Genomic DNA, 21,976 nt, shown 5'->3' on the forward strand with positions numbered 1-21,976 from the left:
AGGCTATCTTCCTCTTTCAGAGCAAAATCTGGTACCTAGTGGGGATTGGGTGGTATTACCTTCATCACCACTTCCAGTAGAGATGCCTGTCTGAGAGCAGCTGAGCTTTTACAATAGTGTACTGTAAGATGCAAATTTGTTTTCTGGACAAACCCAGGATACTCTGAAAATTCACGGAATTCGTTACTTTTTTATATGCTGTGCAAAGCTGAAGCTGGAACAGAGCAGGAATTTTCGTCCTTTAAAAGCTTTATGATACTTCACAAAAACCATTTCCACGCTACATTAAGCCCAGCCCAAAGTGCTTTCACAGTTTTGAAACAGATAATGCTGCAATATTTGGAGGGTTTGGACTTAAGGTTGCACCTCAAAGAAGTAGTTACAGGGTTGCCATGGTTTAGTCAGTCAAGTAGAAGTTGCACATTGCAAACATGTGGCTGGCTGGCACAAATTATTCTGGTTTTGGGTGTCTACACGTGAATAGAGTGTGTAGGCAAAAGTGGAGCTAGTCCATACTGTCAGTGAAGACTAAAGTTCATGTGAGCAGAGGAAGGTGTCTATTGTAGGCCAAGCTGATGACAAAAAGGTTGTATCTACTGGCTTGAATTTGTGATATAGAAAGCCATTTGGTGAGCCCCATTATATCCCACTAGGCTTCCCATTTCCCAGTCAGATGTGAATCTTCTCTAGATCCTGCATCACCTGGTAAGACCCACATGGATGCCTCAGATAATCTACAGCCTCTCAAACTTACTGGATATCTGTGTTTAGGGAAATAAATCAAGATCACCTACGTCACCCAAACTGGGTGTCTTAACCTTGGACTGACTCCTGCAGAAATGCCCATTCCCACCATAATATTAGAGTGATATAGCTGGAAAATCAGTTATGGATCATTCTAGATCTGCTAGGAGATTGTTATCAAGGCATAGAAGTACGTGAGGCAAATCATCCTGCCTTTGACAAGCTTGATTATGTCTGAACTCATTTAAGTTACAGGAGACGGGAAGTTGGCTCATGGCTTTGGACAGACAACTTCAGACTGCTGCAGTGAAGGGGATATTTCTCCCACTAAAGACAGCTGAAAGAATGCCAGAACAGCCCAAAAAACCTGAAAACCTGGTAGGAACAGCCAGCTGATCCTAGTCCAAGTGCACAAAATGGAAGTGCACTGGATTGATAGAAAGTCCTGATGGGTTATGAAATCATAGCCTGGGTTCCAGCCCCTCATGTTCCCTGTGGCACCAGTGAAAAAAAAAAAAGACATAAAAAAGGCCTGCTGTCTACATGGGAGATTCTCCTTCTGCATTTACAGTATAAACCTGATGAATGTGACAAGTAGAACTGAAGGGACTTCTGGTGCCTTAAACCTTATCAGATGGTGCAGCACAGCAGCTCACAAAAATATAAGCACAGTCACAAGCAACCCAGGTGTATGACAAGGTTTGGAAAATCACAGAATATTCTGAGTTGGAAGGGACTGACAAGGATCATCGAGTCCAACTCCTCACCCTGCACAGGACAGCCCAACAATCCCACCTTGTCCCTGAGAGCGTTGTCCAAACCCTCCTTGAGCTCTGTCAGCCTTGGTGCTGTGCCCACTGCCCTGGGGAGCCTGTTCAGTGCCCAACCACCCTCGGGGGGAACAACCTTTTCCTAATATCCAACCTAAACCTCCCCAGCACAGCTTGTGGTAACTGTGGTTCTACAGTTAAGGTGCCTGCACTTTTGGGGGAAAGTTTAAACCCTCCATTTAAAATGGAGTGGTGAGAATTTATGGAAGGAAAGTTGGGAAGAGAACTGAGAACACTCTGCTGCCAGCATATAAAAGTGGCACATGTCTAACCTGAGAAAGCCGTGCTACTTCTTGTTAACACCACCTCAGAATTAATGAGGAAGAGGAGAAATCACTAAAATAAAATAAAATACTAGTGCTTCATTGTCTGAAGTACAAAAGACATTGCAGAGCAGCAGGATAAGAAGCCAAGCCCATTCTTTCTCATAGCCCACAATGATATTAAGAACCAGCAAAAGCAAAATATATATACCAATAGAGCAGGAATAATGAAGACATGGAAATAACTTCTGCAGAAACACAAATTTTAACTGGACAAAGATGACACACTTAAATGCAGGTACATGAGACAGTGGTAGTGTAAATAGGGGTAAAAATAAATCTCTCACACTTTAGGGTGGAAGTCATACACTGGATACTAATGAAACATTTCTTGCTTGAGTGGCTGTACCTAAAATTAATTCTGAGGAACACCATCAATCTGCCCCCAACCCTCTTTTCTGGATGCAACAGGCATTGATCATTCAGAGACAGAAATCCACACAGAAGAACTAACTCTCTCAGCTCAGCAGGACAATCCCATTTTAAAAATAGGTCACCTGCAGCATATCCTTAGCAAGAGCCCAGCTCAGAGGTAATTAGGTATGCCCAGAAATCGTATTTTTAATTAATGAGGAACTTCAAAGAATTCTTAAAACGAAGAACAAAAATTTTGTAATCTGAGAAGGCTTCTTTTCCTCTACCCTGACCACTCAGGTAATAACCCAAATTTGATAAAGCTTTGAGAACAAAGGACACCTACAAAGAGGGCTGGGAAATTCAGGTGTACAGTAACAGTCTTCTACAAGAGACTGATGGAACTGTGACTTCATGTAAAAACATCTCATGTCTCTGTAATCAGGCATTCAAGTAAGTTCTGCCTCTCAAGAATTAATTACTTACCTCACCATTCAGGAAGCAGTAAAATACTGACACAAAGAAACCCTGGAAAGAACAGAAAGCAGTCAATGATTAGGTAAATATTTTAACACTTCCACTGATAGAGGGTATTGCTACTAAAGCATATCTACAGCATCCAGCTGCCTCCTAAAATGGCCCAGACCCCTCATAGGTGCTATGTCATGTCTGACAGCTCTGTATGGGTGTCTCAGGCACTCACAGGGGGTGCCAAATGGCTTTAGATGGTCTTGTGTGAGCAGGTTTATCATCAGGTTGCTTAAATTCCCCTGAGCTGAAGGGCTCTGTGGAATTTATTGACAGCAGTGACTAGACCCCTGTAAGGACTGCAAAGATCAGAATTCCTGTGAGTGGAATCCTTCCCATTTTTGGTTTAAGCAATGGACTGTAATTATTGTCACCATAAAGGACAGATTCCCTGTGCTTTCTTTCTTACATACATCTTCATAACACTAACAAGAAAACAAGCAGTGCAGCACTTTTTGAGACACTAAGTGTCAGCAGATGAAAAGTACAATCAATTTTAGGGAATGAAATGTGTTCACTGTAAAAGGCTAAGGTTCCTTTCTTCACAGATTAAAAGTGACATTTTTCATTTTGGTTATTCAGTTGTGATTTCTGGTGAGATTGTCTGTGTGTCCAAGATAAATGTACAATCAGTAAAAACAGTAACCCAAAACTCATAACTTTTATAATGCATAACCCTAGATTTGGCTTGACAGCTATGTGCTTGTATTGACAATCCTGGGTATCAGGGTGCTTGTTCCTGCACATAAGAGGTAAAATATCAATGTCAAACGTTTCCATCCTAGTTCTAAAAGGTCTTTAAGCAGAAGTAAAGCTGTAGGACACACCTGGGCAGAAATGTGGGGCTAAAGATCATCCAAGGTCTTCAGTTGCTTTTGGTTTTGTGCCAAATTCAGAAAGCTGGGGCAATTATTCACATTCCACTGCCTTTTACATCCTGGCAGAACTCCTGTTGAATTCAGGGAGGGAGGAGATGGGACATGTGTTCTGATGGCTGAGTGAATGCACCATTGCAGGAGAGGTGGAGTGACAGGCTGGGCAATACAGCCAAAGTCTTCATCTCCCAAGTCAAATAGGTAGGTGTTGTTTCCCTTTGTTTTAACAACACCTAATCTGTCTCAGCCCACTGTGTGCTCTGTGAAGAGAGAAGTAGCCTGGGAGGGTGATTCATCATCCTCTCTCAGGCAGTTAAAATGAAATATATCTCTCCACCGACTTTAGATGGAGCCCAGGTGAGGAGCTGTAGCTATAGACTGAACGTAGTGCTGATATTAAGGGGAATGAGTTCCTCCAGTACACACCTGAGAGGAGATCTCCACTCCATATGACATATTTATATGTCTGTTCTGTATGTGTGAACTAAGCTGAGCTATTTTCAGCTAGCATTTCCATCCTAGAATTCATTCCCATAAGATTCATGGCTGAAAAGCACTGAGTGTCCCTTCGGCAGTAGCTGATGCCAGCTGTAAATTTGCTCTCTTACCTGAAAAGACTGCAGGAAGGAATTGAAATAGATGAAAACGATCTGGGAAATGTCATCTTCGCCAGGGTTGACAAAGAAAAGCATGTAGGTGATGCCCAGCAGAGGCAGGAGGACTAAGGTGGCCTTGACTGCCTTCCTGTGGGCAGGAAACAACACAGGAGTGAACACAAGGAAGGGCAAGTGTGGTGGGGTGGGAAGGAGGAGCATGGAAGGAGTGACAGCCTCCCCCTTCTGACCAGTGCCTGTCCACTTGGAGAAACGTGTTCTGGAAAAGGTTTTGCCTTTGAATCCTGCTGTTTGTGCCCACACTCTGAACCCCAGGGGATGAATGGGAACGTTATTTATATCCCTCCCTTTCTCTCTCTTTTTCCTTCAGCTCCTCTCCTAGCAATAAGTCTTGCAACAGGCTGAAGCCTGGAGACTCTCTGCAGGTTTGCTGAGTGATTTCCTATACCTCAGGGTGATGTTATCAGTGCACAATTCAGCTGCTGGCCAGGGCAGGAATGCTGTGCCCAACAGACCTGCTCTATTCCCGTTGTTTGATTCTCTTTGGAGGGTTAACCCTTTCTCCCCCTCTCTCTGCAACACCTGCACACTAAACTCAACTGCATAAAAATAACAAAGAAGCAGGTGGTGCACAGCGAAGCATAAATGATTATTAACAGAATTATTAGGGGCTAATCCTTATTATTGGTACTAGAATAGTGTCTTGGGATGTTGGCTGAGAACAGCTGTAATAGATTCTGTACAAACACAAAGACTGCAGCTTTGCCAAGTCTGTATAAATCTCTTTATAATGCCATAGCAGGTAGATAAAGACAGGCAGGGGAGCACAGAAACACTGCCAGTGTCACAACAGAGTGACAGTCTAAAAGCAGCTGCCACATTGTTTAATATCTGCTTAACAAATGTTTGGACTGCTTGGCTTTAGAGCATCAAGGCTTGCCCCAGGCTTTGCTGGAATTCTAAGGGTTTCTATTTAGGCTGTGAGAAAGACAATTCCTTCACAGAGCCTGTCCTGAGGACAAGATCCCTGTCATCTGATTGAGAACAAAGGCAGTTACTTCAAATTGCCTCAGATCCTAGTATTCCTAATGCTCCCTGAAAACTGCAGAAGGAATAGAAATATACTGATATTTGAATCAGGGCTTTTTCAGGCTTGTTTTAATTTTATGGCATGAGGTCTGAGCAGGAAAATGGGGTATTTTTCCCTTCGTTTTTCAGGAAATGCCCAGAGAAGTGTTTGAAAAAGAACATCAGACCAACTGCACTAACTTCATCTTTGTCCCAAAAACCCAGACTGGAGTAAAAGGAAGGAATCAGGCAAAACAACAAAAACCCATTACTGCAGCAAAACTGCCTCCCAGGTCAAGAGCAGACTGATGGGAGGACATCAAGATTCCACTCAGCTCAGTACACTGAGATTTTATCCAGAAAAGATTTAGAGGATTGAGACCAATCTTGTTCCACAAAACCTGTGCTATTTCCTAGTGTAAGGACCTGCCTGTCCATAAATGCTCCAAAGATAGTGCAAATGGTAAGAAAAGGGTGCTCAGCATCTCTTGGTCTCTGAGAATTTGCTTTTAGACTGTTTAGGCTGATCTCAGCCCACACTGGTGCCTGAAGGGGCCAGGCCACCTTCATTCTGCTTTACTAGTGCTTGTGAGGTTGTACAGTCAACCAGTTATGGGAACTGATTTACCTGAGAATGCCCCCCCAAATTAAGGTAATGATTTGTTGAGGATCAGGTCTGTGATTCCCATCCCCTACACCTTAAAAAGAGCATTAGATGTCTGTATGCACACATTAATCATAAAATCACAGAATCTTAGAATGGTTTGGGTTGGAAGGGAACGTAACCATCTTGTTCCAACTCCCTGCCATGGGTAGGGACACCTTCTGCTATCCTGGTTTGCTCCAAGCCCCATCCAACCTGGCCTGGAACACTTCCAGGGATGGGGCAGCCACAGCTTCTCTGGGCAACCTGTGTCAGGGCCTTACACCCTCATAGGAAAGAATTTCTTCCTAATATCTAATCTAAATCTACTCTCAGTTTGAAGCCATTCCCCCTTGTCCTGTCACTACATGTAAATGGTAAGAAAAGGGTGCTCAGCATCTCTTTGTCTTTGAGAATTTGCTTTTAGACTGTTTAGTCTGATAATAAATAAATACTCTCCATCTTTTTTCTGGGCTCCCTTCAGGTACTGGAAGGTAACAATTAGGTTACTCTAAAGCCTTCTCCAGGCTGAACAATCCCAATTTTCTTAGCCTTCCTGATAGGGGAGGTATTCCATTGCTATAATCATTTTGGTGCCTCCTCTGGCTTCGCTCCAACAGGTCCCTGTCCTTCCTGTGCTGGGACCCTAGAGCTGGATGTATTACTCTAGATGGCACATGCTTGTGTACATATAGAAATTGATAAAGTTCCTGCCCTCACATGAGATCAAATCCTTCAGATTTCACTGAAAGGGGGGAATTTCACGTGTGTGCTGGGCCACGTGCAAGTCTGGAGGGGGTAAGAGACTGGTGGCTGTGGCTGTGTACATGTCTTTGTGCCTGTAAACCAAGGCTGCTTGTGATGACTGGACATTGAAATGGAGTGGACAGAACAAATGCAGGCAAAATTTTATGGAGAGCCTGCAAAAATAAGCACTGTGTGCCCAATGTACAAGCTCCATCAACAGTGGCACCTGGAAAGACAAGGATGGGACAAGGACAGGACAAGCAAGGCAGTGCTTTGTTAGCACCAGAACAGCAAGAAGCAGCAGCTCACTTACCTGTATTGTATTGTCTCTGAAGTGGTTGAAGCTCTCAGCTTTGTCATTAAAATCCTAACTATGTTAAATAGAAATACAAAATTTATCTGGAAATGAAAGGAAGAGAGAGAAAAAAACAAGACCAATGAGTCAAATAATGGCTTAAGGGTTGTGATACACCCTAAAAGGCCCATTTTACAGTTCCAGTCTGACTGAAAACAGCCTCTTGGTTTTACCATTGATTGCAACAGACTCAGAATTTTACTAGAAATACCAGATTATACAGAAAACATCCAACAGCTGTTAATGTTTCCAAAACAGCAATGCAAGTGGAGTACAAAATTAAAGGTCCTAGCGAGGAACTTATTTTTATTTTTTTTCTCCTTTCCTGGGCGCAACGAGGAACTAAGGGTGAGATTTTTGGCTCTTTGCCGGGCTCATCCAAGGCTCCCTGCACAGAGTGTTGGGTAGCACTGTGCTGTGATGATCTGGGAGGTGTTTGAATCCATTCTCCCATTCAACAGGAGGTTGAATGGTGGGATCAGGCTCCCCAAGTACAAGGCTGCACTGCAGAGATCTAAACGTGAAACAGTCACCACCAGATTCCCTTTGTATTTGCATATGTTGCACTCCACAGGAGACCTTTAAAACAGAGCAGATGAATCATACCTATAGAGTACCTCCTTTTTTGCACTGTCTGTAAAGGTAAAATGATGGATTTACCACTTCCCTTTTTAATCTGCTGAGCTGGGTAATTATTATTTGTGTTACGGCCTCACCACTGAGAATTGAGATTTGCTCTAATTACTGTTGTTGTAGCATCTGTTAGGGAGTTTCTTACGTAAGTTTCCTGTCAGTGTAAATGGGAAAGGGAAAAAAAAACCAAACTGAAGAGAAGGTTCTGATTTGTAGACTGTGGTCAGTGGAAGGTGTTGGCACTTAGGAGCAAGTTTTCAGTGGCTTTCAACACACAGAGTAGCTCATAACACACTGATTTGTCTCCAAGCTGTCAGTGATGCAGGCTGTCAGAACCATAGAGCTGTCCCCTCAGGACTGCTGAGGTCCCAGCCTAAGCCTGGGAGAAGGTATTTGCCTCACACCCATTCCCAGGGTCCCAGGGCTCCTGGCATTTTGCGGCCTATGAATGGAACAAATCTGTGATTCACTTCCCACTGTTTACAAACACTGCAGCAGAGCTGCCAATTTAAAGGTGTTCTCAGAATATGCTCCTTTTTTTTTTTTCCGAGCTACGTGGTGCATTTCAATGATCACGGTACCTTGACATCCATCAGACCATTCCCTGTGGTTCCTGTAACAGTGTTTATAACAAATGGTGCAATAAGCATCCAAACAGACACTGGGAGACTGGCAGCACTGGGAATTGTGTGCATCAAGCACTTACTACGTGAGACACAAAAACGCTTCTCTAGGCTTGAACGTGACATTTTCGGAAATTATTTTTCTTAGCAGAGCAGGGCCCTGAGGAGTACAAGCAATAAATAAAACAGTGCAGTTGGTGTATTTGCTCTTGTTGGAATTGGTTTTTTTGTCATATTAAGAGCTTGAAGTCAACTGGCTCACAAAAACAGCTTCATATCCCGAATTTTGAACTCTTCACGCTGGTGACTGCTCTGTTTCTCAGTTACAGAAAGATAAATGTTCAGGCAGTCCCTGAAATGTCCAGGCCCAAGGGGAGGTGGATGGGGGTGTCTCTCATCCACAGAGAACTTTTGTCTCTGAAATTCTGCTGTCAAGTCTTGAGGTTCTTCATCAGCTCAGAGCCATGTTTGGGTAACTTCTACCGAAGATGCAAAAAAGGCATCTGAAACTTGACACTTTTGGAATCGTAATGGAAAAGTGCCAGATTGAATTATAGAGTCCTAAGCAAGAGCAAGTAAGATTAATCACATGGGATTAACATGATGAAGTGGACTGGAGAAGGCATTTCAAGTTTCCTGAGTCCTGCTTTCATGTGACAGCATCATTCCATTTGAACTGGAAATTCAAATTGCCACAGACTGCATCAGGAAATTAGGGATTTTGACCTTTTCTGAAATTAAACTGCAGAAGTGTGATTCATCAGACCAGAAGGATAATTGCCAGCTGAAAACTTCGGGTGTTACTTCACTAGAAACACTCTTGTTCTATGTAAATCAATTTTTCGTTCTCCCAGTTCAGCTGCCCAAGCCAAGGCCTGAGCAGCACTTGAAGTTCTCCTGCACAGCTGAAGACTATGGGAGGCACTGGCACCTGTGACAAAGTGCTGGTAAGAGGCCTCAACTCTCTACAAAAGCAACAGGAAGGCAAATACATCAGTTCTTACTTTTAACAAGCTGCCCAGGTGGCAGAAGAAACCTTGATAGGGACATTATTTACAATTATATTTTCTGGGAGAAGGGAACAGCAACACTGGCCACTGAAACTGAGTCCTCTTCTTAATTTTTACACTGAATATGCCACACATCCTTAATCACCTGGGCAGTGCTCAAGCCTGTGGGCCTGAAGGCAGACACTAAAATCCACTTGGGGAGTACTCAGTGATGTCCAGTCTGCATTTCAGAGGGACTGCCACTCTGCTTCTTCCATTAATATTTGTAGTCTTCTTCTACAAGTCTGCCTTTTCCTGCACACCAGAGAATTGGTTTTTTTTAAAAGGCTGGTAAATGGGACAAGTGGAAGTAGAGTATCCTGGATGGAAGGTACTGGAAAAATGAGCCTCATATATACGCCCAAAAGATGATGGCTGGGACGCAGAGGATCATGGAGTCAGGAGAATCCTGTGGCCTTTGTTAAGTTAGAAAAACAATTCACAACTCTTTCTGGCTTCAGAATCTATGAGTAATGTATGCAGCTATTTCAAACCTTGGTTTTCCACTTTTTCATAAGTCTTCTCTCCACAGCTGTCGCTGCACCAGGACAGGACACAGGTCCAGCCATGTTACACACACAGCTCCTGGTGTTGGCTTCATCCCACAGGCTTCTTCAGGAAAAGGAGTAGCTAATTTTTCCCCATTCTAGATTAGGTACCTAAGAGAGAACACCCAAATGACTTGGCCCTCCCTATAAAGCAATTTCATCACATGGTGAGGATAAGACGAGCATAAGGAGATGAGCTGGATTGACATAATTTAATTTTAAATCATTTCTAAGCAGCTGGTTATCCCAGGGTCTATTTATATTCAGCAAAGAGAAAGGGGAACTTTTCAACAGTGGTTCATTTGACATGTTTTAAATGAGTGGCTTGGACTTGAACCAGCTGCCCACACAAATCACCCAGTGATCTCCAGGTTGTCCGTGACATCCCACCTGAGCTTCAGCCGAGTGAACGTGGCTGTATCTACCGAGGTTCTGTGACACTGTCATCTGTGAAAGCTTAAAAAATGTTCTGAGGCACCAACATTTTGTCTCTACTAAGGTTTCTCTGAGAGATCTTAAAGACTTGAACAGGATAAGCCCTAACATGCGGAGCTTAGCAAGCAAAAAATTCCAAGGCAAGAGACGAAAATGTGGTCACATCAAAATACTTATTTTTGGTTTTGCCTACTAGAAGCACATTTCAGTGTGTTGACTTTTCATGATTTCTTTTCCAAAAAACACTCCATTTCAGAAAAATACTTGGCTCAACAGGACCTTTTAGCAGCGCTCAGAGAGGTCTAATCTGAAGATCAATTTTCACTGCATAATCAGATGGGATTTTAATTGTCCATTTGTCCCCCACAGGGCCTGAGACCACAGCTCATTGGGATGATGGCTTGAGTTTGTTCAGGACAGAAGACACAATCTGGGAATCAAGCAGGGAACAGGCTGCTGCACACAGCCTGCAAAAGCTGAAGGATTGGAAGTGAAAATGGAGCTATTTTCTCAGCTGGAGAGAATCTACACAGTTCTAGTGACTCCTAGATTGAGTCTGATTTACAGGCAAAGAAGATAAAGCCTCTGGTGTTTATCCCTCATATGTACAGCAGTGTTTCAAAGGAAAAAAGATCTTACTACTGCAAAGTGAATTTTCCTAGAAAAGACCCTCAGTGCTGTATTGAGCAAAGCACACAATTATTTGTCAAGGACTTGCTATTATTGGAGCTCTATGTCAACAGACTAATTTCTCTCAGAGCTGGACAGCTCTTGCAAAACCCACACATCAGTTCCATACATGGAGACAGGAAAGGTCATTTAAGAGGAGTAATGATGACAGGCAGTTTATCCTTTCTATTTATCCTTAAGCTGACTTTATATTTTCATTCATTTCTGTTTATAGACATTTTCTGCTTCATAATGGAAAACAGAATTAAGGATTTTTACCCTAATATTTATTGATGGATAAAATGAACCCAAAGCTGAAGTGTTGAAGGTAGAGTAAAATGGCTTATTTCTTCTCTTACTTTTATTTATGCTATGCTAAGAATATCTCTATTGCTGGAATAAGATTCTCTCCAGCTACAGATGGCAAAGAAAGAGTTTTCATATCTTGCCAGAGCTTTGGAAGTTTAGTCTTTCCATTTCTAAACTGAGATGAAAATTCAGACCCCCAAAATGGAGTTATAAACCAACGATCCAAAAACCATTTGGACCATCTGCTTTGGCACTGATCAACTATAACCTGAACACACAAACCCAGAAACTCTTCTGAACCAAAAGAAACTTTTTACTGAGTGATTTTTGGTCATAAAATTTTTGTTTCATAAAACTCAAACTCTATTTGAGAGAAAATTTATTTTCCTTAGGAAGATGGAATTGCCAAAATGCACAAAAGAGGGAACGCTGACTCGGAAGGTTCCTTTGCAGTTTTCCCCAAACCCAGGAGTTTAAAATGGAAGTCATTAAGCTCTTCTCTTTCGAGAATTTAATGGACAACTGGCATTTATTTTGCTCATTTTCTGCTGGGCTTTGTATTTTATGCTTCACAGAAAGCTTTTACTTCTGTGCTTCTTAGAATGTTTGTTCCTCTTCACTCCCAGGAATTGTAAAAATTATTCCATTTAGGCTTTGTATTTTTATGCAATGTCGTAAAATCCACCTCAGGATTAAGTAACCCAAACTGGGATCAGAGCAGTCATTTCAGGGGGAGCATTAGATGCTGTCATCCTGCCCTCAGACGAACAGCCTGGCAGTTTATTAATGTTCTGTTTTAATTTTCTCCCACGCTGTCCTGACACGATCCTCAGACAGTGCCTTTTTATCACAAAAGTTTCCTTTTCAAAGGTCACAGGCATCACAATGACTCCTTTGGGCACAGGGCTGGAAAATACTTTTATGCACAATCAGGAAAAATGAGATGTGATTAAGAAGAATGAGGAGTAACGAGGTGATGGTCATGATCAGGGAGACTCTGGAAGAGGCTCCCTGGGGCAGCAGGGAAAGATCCACTGCAGGGAAGCAGGGTAGGAACGTCCATGTCCTGGAGATTGTATGGGAGTTGTGTTTTGGTGGGGAAAGCAGGGAATGGTAAATGGACAGACACCTTCCTTTAACATCAGCACACAGATGCTTTGCCCACACCTGGAGGGAGTGACAGCTCCTGGACAGCCCACTCATCCCACCAGCCCATTGAAAATGGTCAAGAGGACGTGACAGCCCCAAAATATGGTCACACTGACGTGAACAATCCACCTGGTAGTTCTCCAGGCTGGGCAGGCTCAAGTTGTCACATGATGACACCAAGAACCACAAGAAAGTCTTTCTCCAAAGAGGAACCATCCAGCAACTTGTTGAGGAAACATGATTGCTTTATCTGGAAAGTGTTCTAAGGCTTAGGATGAATTTTGGAGAAATTTTGTTAGTAGCTGCTGGTCATGTGAGATTCTTATTGGCTATGGAACATCTCAGAAACAGAAAATTTAGAAAATGAGAGACACTGTAGAGTGTACATGGTATTGGACACCTTGTTTGACACTATTGACTGCAGAGCTACAAAATGTAAACGGCAGGAACAAAGTAATAACAATGATGGCAAAATTGGAGACAAATTCTGGTCGACTATAATTAAATTAGCATATTATCTCTGTCCTCCCTGTAGGTGAGGCAGCCTGCTTGCAAACCAGTGAAAATTATGATAAATGGTTTTCTTGCAAGAAAATCTCAGGGACATCAACAGTTTGCAGGTTATGAACTGCAACCTTGCAGCAGTGGAAGAACTGCTCATGTTTAGAGAGAGAGAAATTTAAAAAATCAATAGGAAAATCATTTAATAATTTAATCAGCAATCCAGTGGTTGAGAAAAAACATGAGACAGTCAGATAGGAAGGATAAGGGAAAATGAAAAAGAAATATCAATTACAATAATAATAATAAAACCTCAGTCTCTCAACAGAACAATGCAGAAGTGGAAGCATAAGGGTGGAGAGAATCAGCAGAAAATAAGAAAATATTCAGAGGCTAAAAAAAGCCACCTAAACACTTGATATTTACTGAAGAAAGTTTCATGGTCTTCCAGAGCCATGTGGTTACTATATGTAGCTACTGCTACATCCCATAACCTGAAGCTGAGCTGGACAAACTCTTTGTAAAGAAGAGCATTTGTAGAAATAAGGTGTAAAAGGGAAGAATGACAGGGTTTGTGAAGTCCTCTGAAAGAGTCAGCATGGGGGCAAGGGAGACCCTGTGGTCAGTGCATTCAGGCTTCTGAAAGGAATTCAAATTTTTTTCCCTAAAGGTTCTCATTGAACTTGTTAGAGGTTTGGAGGGAAGAGCACTGTGGATAAAAATACATGAGAAAAAGGGTAGGAATATGTAAATATAAATATATATATATATACACATATATACATATATACATATTCTATTTTCTCAATGGACAGAGGCTACCAGTTCATCTGTGCTATTTTACATACATCTATAAAAGAGAATGAAGAACAGGTTGATAGATCTTTAGTGACATCAAACTACTCAGAACAGCTCAAATAAAGCCTGATTGCAAAGAGTTGTACAGGGACTCACAGCACTAAGTGATGAGGCAATAACATGGCACATCAATCACTCGATACAAGGGTAACGCTGTGGGGGAAGAAAACAATCTTAACTTTACCATGTAGAGTCATGAGCTCTGGGCATTTTCATTCAAAAACAAATGTTGGAATTACATTAGCTGGCTCCCTGAAAAACTCTATCTCAAGCTCCCAGTGAAAGAAAGGAAACAAGCAAAAAAAAAATTGGAATTACTGAGAAAGAAAAAGAAAATAAACCAGAGAACAGGATGCTGCTATAAAAATCCATTGGTGTGGTCACACCTTGATTACTGGGGCAAGTTTTGATCTTGCCACCACAAAAATGCTACTTGGTGAATGATTAGAACATCACAAAGACCACTTGGGTGCATGTGTCAGCCCTCTCCTGAACAAAATTCCACCCTGCAACAAGGACAAGCCCATCTTCCTAAGGACTCTTAACTCCTCTAAAGCACTTGACACCCAGGAATCTCAAAGCAAAGGAAGGTAAGTATCATTAAGTTTGCTTTAGAGCTGGGGGAAACCGAGCTTTGAGCAGCAATCTAACTTGTTCAAGAGGAAACAGCTGATGCAGGCACAGGCAGAAGTGGACTCCAGATCTTCCCATCAGCTCATCCACCCTCTTACTCCAGCAGCTAATTGATTGTGGGGAATTATTTTCTACCAGGCACAAAAAAAGCTCAGGTCAGAAAACTGTTCAGTTCCCAAGCACAAGAGAAAAAAAAAAATCTATTAAAGCCTAATGTAAGGTTTGGAAAAAAAAAGAAATATTTGATCTGCCTGTTTGAACAACAGAAAATTGATACAATTTTCGCTCTGAGAAATATTGCAGAGCAGTTTCTAGCTGGGGTCACTTCACAACAGAAGTCACTGTGAATGAAAGCAGGTCAGTTAACTGCCCCTGGTGCATCTTTTGTGAGGTTTGTCCTCCGATCTTCTCTGATCCTAATGTGTTTTTATGTTCACCAGTTTCTTTGGCAGCATTTACATTTAAAATTGAACATAAGAAATGTATTTTCCTTAATAAAATCAGGATGAAATTCGCTTCCCTGGCACGCATTTCCAAACTTTTGCCCCTTCTTTACCTTCAGAGAGGAGTGTGTGATTAGAACTCGGTTATGTGACTTTGAGGAAAGAGATCAGAATTAAAAAAAAAAAAAAAAAATCACTAATTTGAAGAGCAAATACCTAACAGAGGTATTTAGGTATAGGAGATGCTATCAGAAATTGAATTTCAAAGCAACCAATGAACTGAATGATTAGATCTCTTGGGGGATATGTTCAAGCCAAAATCAATTCAGCAATGAAACAGAGAAGAATGATTACCCACATTTTCTCCCTCACATTTTTTGTCGATAAAAATACAGGTTTCTCGCCCAATATGTGGGATCAGCACTTATTTTCCTTTGCTTCTGAAATAGTCTGAGATTGTGTCTGAAATTGTTTCCCTGTTTTCTGCCCGAGACAATCTTCAGGTTCCTTCTATAGATAAGTAGGAAATCAATCAAACAAATCTCTTGACTGCATTGCTAAGATTTTGTAACCGAGATATAACACAATAATGTGGTTTAAAGATGGACTTGAGGATTGCTACCATGCTCAAAGGGCTTTGCTTGGGCCAATCTTTCTTCCCCATGAGGGTCAGAATTCCTGCATGACCTGTTCCTTGTGTTATCTCATCCTGTGCTGTAGCCACTCAGTGCATAGAGGCAAGAAAATGAGAAATCTAAAATCAGTGGAAATAATTTTTGCCAGAAAAAAATCCTTTAAAAAAAAAAAATCTTTTAAAGAGACTCGGTATCTTTAGAAGCAGGTTTTATCCCTCTGGGACTAAGAATATTTAACAAGAGCACTCTAATCATATTTCCACTGGCTGGTATAACGATAATGCTGGAATACACATGATGTGTCCAAGAGGCAACCAAAACTCATCTGAGCTGGACATTGGGTTCCTGGCTCTTCACTCCAGTGGGTGAAGCCAATTTTAGCTGTCCCAGTCTGAAAGCTCACATGTGGACAGGAACTGTAATTTCATGGAGTTTTTAGATTTTTAGTTTTTAGTGTGAGCACCCTTTTGGAAATAACATTAATTTCTCCTAGCAACATTCATGTCTTTTTATCTTTCTAGCAGCACCATGGGTTAGTTCTCTCACAGAATTATCACAGAATCACAGAATGGTTTGGGGTGGAAGGGATCTCTGAAATCATCTTGTTCCAACCCCGTGCCATGGGCAGGGACACCTTCCACTAGCCCAGGTTGCTCCAAGCCCCGTCCAACCCGGCCTTGGACACTTCTAGGGATGGAGCAGCCACAGCTTCTCTGGGCAACCTGTGCCAGGGCCTCCCCACCCTCACAGGGAAGAATTTCTGCCTATATATCTACTATAAATCTACTCTCCATCAGCTTAAAGTCATTCTCCCTTGCCCTATCAGGACTATGTCCTGTTGTATATGTTCTTTCACAAAATATGAATTTCAGCTTCAACTCTATTTCAATTCTTCATCAATTCAAGTTAAGCTCATGAGCTGTGACTGAAAGAGGTCACAGACATGCACTATTTTTTAAATCTTTGTGTTTTCCATTTTTGGTGACCATTGTTCACTGGAGGGAAGAAGAAAGCAGCACTTTGTCCCCATCTGTGATCAGGCAGAGACATAATCACGTATGAGAGTGGTGATGCTCGACTTTTTTGCCCTGAGTACAAGGCAGAAGTCAAATTTCAGTGCTCTTAATCCATCACTTTTCACAGCACCCTTGAAAAGGTCAGTAACTCCAATAAAATAAATGACGCTTGAATAGTTATATACAATTTGAATTTATTCACATAAGGATCAAAAAAAGAGCCTGTCAAGTTGCTCTAAGACTCTGTGGGGCTGTGTGTTTTAATTAAACACAAAACTCATCTGACAGCTCAAAAAAGAAGGGAGGAGGGCACATAAGAGGAATGTTCAAATTTGCCTTTTAGATTTTTTTCCAGAGAGCTCCTTTCCTCTTGCAGCAGTGTTTTTTGATGGGAGCAACCATAAGGTGAAGGGAGGAAGGGCTTGCCCTCATGTTACTTCTCTAAATTGTATCAGCTGCTTTCCCTCCCCCTACAGTGCAATTACTGATGTTATCTCATTAGTGGCTTAATTAGAGCTCAAGTGCAGGCAGGCCAAGGTAGGAAGGTTCATTACACAGTGTCAGGTCAGGGCTCCTCAGTTACAGGCTCAGTTTAGAGGGGTCTCAAGGCTATTCTAAATTAAAGGCAGATAATAATGATCTGTAATAAAGACCGCCCCAACTGTACCTCTATTTCCTGGGTCTCCTTGGGCTCTTTAAAGTGCTGTTCTGGGGAGAAGAAAGGTGTTTTCATGATGAAGCTACCTATGGTATCTGCTAGGGATGCTGCCCAAGGATTTAACAGATCTTGTGGACTAAAGGGGTGTTCAGAGATTCACAGACTTCTAGGCAATGATGTGAAACTCAAATGCTCTGAGTATCACAAACCTCCTACCTCGTGTTGTCCAAATAGGATTTATTTGTGAGTTAGTCTCTGTATCAGTGATTCAATTCACCATGAAGCTGTTTGTGTTTTTGGGGTCACTCCTTCAGTGACATATCACACCAATTGCTATTTCCCTCCTTAGAACATAATGAAAAGAATCTTCACATAAAAACAGACTCCTCCTATGTGTTTGTTTTTTTTTTTTCTCTTTTCAGGTGTGCACTATGTGATCTGTTTGCAGCATCTGAACAATACAGAAATTACCTCTCCTGATGTCAGGACACATTCAGAGTGGTGGTTGGCTTCTTAGGCAACAGGGAAGTTTTTTTCATGCCAAAAGCACATGAACACAGCACTGACAAGGTGAGAGCATGAAGCTGGAAGTGCTGCCTGTTCTGGAGCATTTGCACCTTCTCCATGGGGATTATAGTGGCAAAAGGGACAGCTGTGGTGAGTCTTGGTTCCCTAAGAGAGGGGAAGCCACCAAGCCCTGTGAATTCTCTGTTGTGACATCTGCCTGCAAGAGCAGAATTGGGTTTTGCAGCCTTGTCCTTTCCAATGGCACTGATATTTTCCATCCACACTCAGCACCACTGCCCTTCAGCTGAAGGCTCAACATGGTTTATGAATGAGTTTCCTTCTTCCTCTGCCTACTCTTGCTTGGCACAGGAGACAGTGTTGGGTAAACAGATAAACAGCCTGGTAAGTGTGGGCGGCGCTGAAAAGGAAACTCAACAACAGGAAAGCTAAAAACAAACACACAGCAGTGATGGGGATGTAGAAGATGGAGATGACTGTATGAGGAGATGCAATTCCCAGCCATGATTGTTATATTTTTCTAAACAATGCACATGGCAGAATTGCTCTGGTTGTCAGGAACCTCAAGTGGATGAACAGAAAGTGTGATGCACCTCCTGTTTTTGAACATTTTTCCTTCCTACATCTCAAAACATTGTACAAAGACAAACAGCTTTTCTTAGGGAGGAGGAAAGAATGGCCTGAGATCAAGGAAAGCCAGGTCACTTCAGTTCTGACTTGCAGTTTTAGCTACTGTGGCAACTTCAGAGAGCATCTGAAGATGTTTGACCTTGTTTGTGTCTTATTTTACATAAAAGTATGTGGAACCTTGCAGATGCCTATCAAATTATCTCTCAAGGGGAGATGGTAGTGTCCTTCCACCCACACAAACACTTACCAGAAGGACAAGAATCACTGGCCCTTGATATATGTAGTCAATATATTTCCCTGGCTCTTTTCCAAACCAGCATCTGTAAGAAACCAAACAAATAAGAAAGTCATATATAAAGTTAAATTCACTTCTTTTAGACTGTAATAGGAAGGACACTGTAGAGAGGTGTTCCTTTATTCACTGCATTGATTAATCATATATAAATATTCAGAAAGGAAATGAGTTTTCTGCTACAAAGCACCTGCTGTTGGACACAGATCTGAGCCCCATTTCCCCCGCCCATTAAAACATTCACGTTCCCACTATGGTTTTGGCAATTGCCTGTGTAAATATTTCCAAGAAATGTGAGAACCTGCTACAAGGAGGGTGCAGGAGATGTCTGAGAAAGGGACTAAGGAAATATTCTGTGTAAGAAAAAAACTTCCAACTGTTATCTTGCTGCGGTTCCCAGAAACACATTCCACAAAGTGGCTGCTGCTTATAGCAAATATGTCTCAAACTGCATGGAAATGCTGTCTAAATAAGCTACTGGATGAATAAGGGGTAATTCCACTGTCCTTGAATGACTCTTGAGACCACTGGGGACTCCACTGGTGGTGTCACCATTCCTAGAAGTGTTCAAAAACATGGTTTAGTGGTGGACCTGGCAGTCTTGGGTGAAGGGCCTTTTCCAACTTTTTTTTTTTTAGAGGTCTTTTCCAACTTTAGTGATTCTATGATTCCATGACCACCAAACCCAGCAAAGAGTACAGAGCCATCATTTGAAGTGACCAAATACCTGATCCAAGTATTTGGATCACCAAGAGGAAATAGACTCAGGTGAAGTGAAGTCTCAGGTAAATCAAATGGCCTCAAACCAGCAGAGATCCTGGATGTGCCACATGTGACTCAGCACTGGTTTGACTTTCACTTCCACTAATTCCACGTGTTTTTCTCTCTGCTGTGCTATACAACAGACTAACCCTGTGATTTCACAGCAACCCACAGTGTCACTCACTTCATTGTCTTAACTGAGAGTAACAAATCTGTTGTATTTATGCTGGTAAATGAATTAGAAACTGGGCTCAGCTCTGAACCAAATCATTTGCACCATTACATTTTCCTTGCTGCAGCTTTGGCGCAGGCCAAATAATATCCAACCCCTAAACTATTCTTGGGTAACAAATCTGGAGCAAGCATGAGCCAGAGGACACTCCCAATAGTCCACAAACTGCAGCTACCCTGATTTTTGAGGCCAAGAAGGTTTAATAATATGGATGTGAATTACTCCATGCTGTTTGGACTCCATCCCCAGGAATTAACCCAGGCTGAGCTAATTTAGTATTACAGACACATCCACGTGGTCTGGATCCAGGATTCCACCAAGCAGAGACAACTTTGCTCTCGTAATTCCTTAAGGTCTAGATCATTGGAGCTCCAGATCCCTTAGCAAGTAGATCTTGGAGTTCAAGGGTCTGAGAGTTTTCTTCCCTGCCATGGATACCACATAACAAGTCTACACAGCAAAAATTATGCCTTTCTCATGTTTGCCTTGTGACAAACAGTAAGTTAGTGCCACTGGAGACATGAGAACAAGGGTAATTCCTGAGCCAAGGAGACCAGAGAGGCAGATTTTCACTTTTACAAGCAGCCAGATAGAAAATGTGTTGCCTCAGAGAGGTGAATGTCTGCAAGACACAACGTCAAGAGTTCAGGGCAAATAAACTGAGACGAGGAAAGAATTCTTACAGATCACATCATGTCCTCAAAGCCTTTCTACAAAACGTGTTGTTTGCTAAAATAAAAGGAGCTAGGTGCCCATTTCAAGATGTTCTGACTGGGCAGCAGTGCTGAGATATGTAGCTGGTATCTAAAAACGTGACTCAGAACCATGAATTATTTGCCTTTTCTTGACTCAATTCCTACATCTTTTAAGTTCCAAATGAATGAGTGAGCTTTGAATATTTTAGAAATATAAAACACGTCCGTTATTCCCTGGTGCACATGCTGCAAATTAGTGTAAATGGATAATTTTGCAACTAATTTTCCAAGATTTGGTAATGAGAGCAAGACTTGGAATAAGGCACTTCCTCCAAGTAAGTTATCATCCAAGAAGAATCCCCAGGGCAGCCTTAAATGAATGAAACTGCCTTTTTATTCTTGTGTAGATGGAAAGATTTGAAGAAAAATGAATTACAAGATATGCCAAAGCAGGAAACATAATTCTCCATAACTTGCAAGAACTACATTTGAGAGAAGATTTTGAAGGGTATTTTGGGAGAACTATTTTATATTGCCTGAAACTCATGGTACCAAGAGCTATTAGAAGAGGAGTTTCTGGGAAACTGGCTGCTCCAGCAGAGGATTCTAGCAGGGGGACTAATAAGAAGGAGACTGAAGCATATGGCAGAACTTAGTGGGCTAGAAAAAGTCAGCAAAGAATTTGGAACAGAGCTGGTAGAGCACAGATGAGGTTCCAGGGCAAAGTCTGCTCCCTGTTCTTTGGAATTTAAATTTAGCTGGAAGACCAAAATGCTGACATTTATTTTCTGGAGACCAGTATTAGACCAAAGTCACACAGAGTGAAGCCTCGTGTATTTACACAGTTTGAGGGAACAAGGCTGTCGCCAAAGATGAGTTCTACAACACAGGCCTCTACAGGGAGGAGCTGATCCCTTTTGTTGATTCCAAGCTCCTTTTGTAGGTAGTGGAGGAAAAAAAAAAAAAGGCAAGCAGCTTTTTAGGTTGGTGTTCATCTCTTTAGGCTGTAAACCAGATGTATTACACTATAATCTAAATATTCCTAATATACCCATTAGATCGGGTGAGTAATAGTGAGGGGACAGTTATCTGCCAGTGAGGTTATATATGTCTGCATTTGATTAGCAATATTTCATATTTACAGTCTAACTGTTCAAACTGGGACCTTGGCTGAGATATTGCAAACTGTCTGCCATCTGAAGTCTTGCCTTAAATCCAACACAAGCCGTTACTCCTGTAATAAAATCATCACTGCACATTTATTTAAAACCAAAAAGAGAAACTTAAATCACTGACAATTACTTGATGCATCAGAAGTTTCATTCCATCTGTGTGAAATAAAAGCCATCTAACCTTTTTTTTTTCTTTTTTTTTACCTCTGGAAGAACAAACACACACTCCCTAAATATTGAAGGGGACAATTTAGGAAGACAGTTCTGATAAGACTGAGATATGTAAACACACTTCTACTGAATAGAACTAATTAATATTCTTCACGGTTCTCTGATAGTTCTTAGTATAACCAAATCCACCACTGTTTTTATCACTGTTGTTAATTAGATCTTATTGATGTTCTTCCCCTTAACAACAGCCCATCAGT

At 41.7% G+C, this 21,976-nt stretch overlaps 1 protein-coding gene across 2 annotated transcripts in view; it reads right to left on the minus strand.

Annotated features, from left to right (window-relative positions):
* CRHR2 (corticotropin releasing hormone receptor 2) overlaps positions 1-21,976 on the minus strand; it is a 141,474-nt gene that overhangs the window by 11,136 nt on the left and 108,362 nt on the right. For both annotated transcript variants that reach the window (XM_027660632.1, XM_027660633.1), the window contains 4 exons: positions 18,643-18,715; positions 7,040-7,125; positions 4,263-4,398; positions 2,738-2,779 (listed from right to left, as the gene is read on the minus strand). In XM_027660632.1, the coding sequence (XP_027516433.1) occupies positions 2,738-2,779; positions 4,263-4,398; positions 7,040-7,125; positions 18,643-18,715 (337 nt within the window). The remainder of the gene's footprint in view (positions 1-2,737; positions 2,780-4,262; positions 4,399-7,039; positions 7,126-18,642; positions 18,716-21,976) is intronic.

Source organism: Corapipo altera, unplaced genomic scaffold, assembly GCF_003945725.1.
Source record: "Corapipo altera isolate COAL_440 unplaced genomic scaffold, ASM394572v1 126, whole genome shotgun sequence".
NCBI classification, from domain to species: Eukaryota; Metazoa; Chordata; class Aves; order Passeriformes; family Pipridae; genus Corapipo; species Corapipo altera.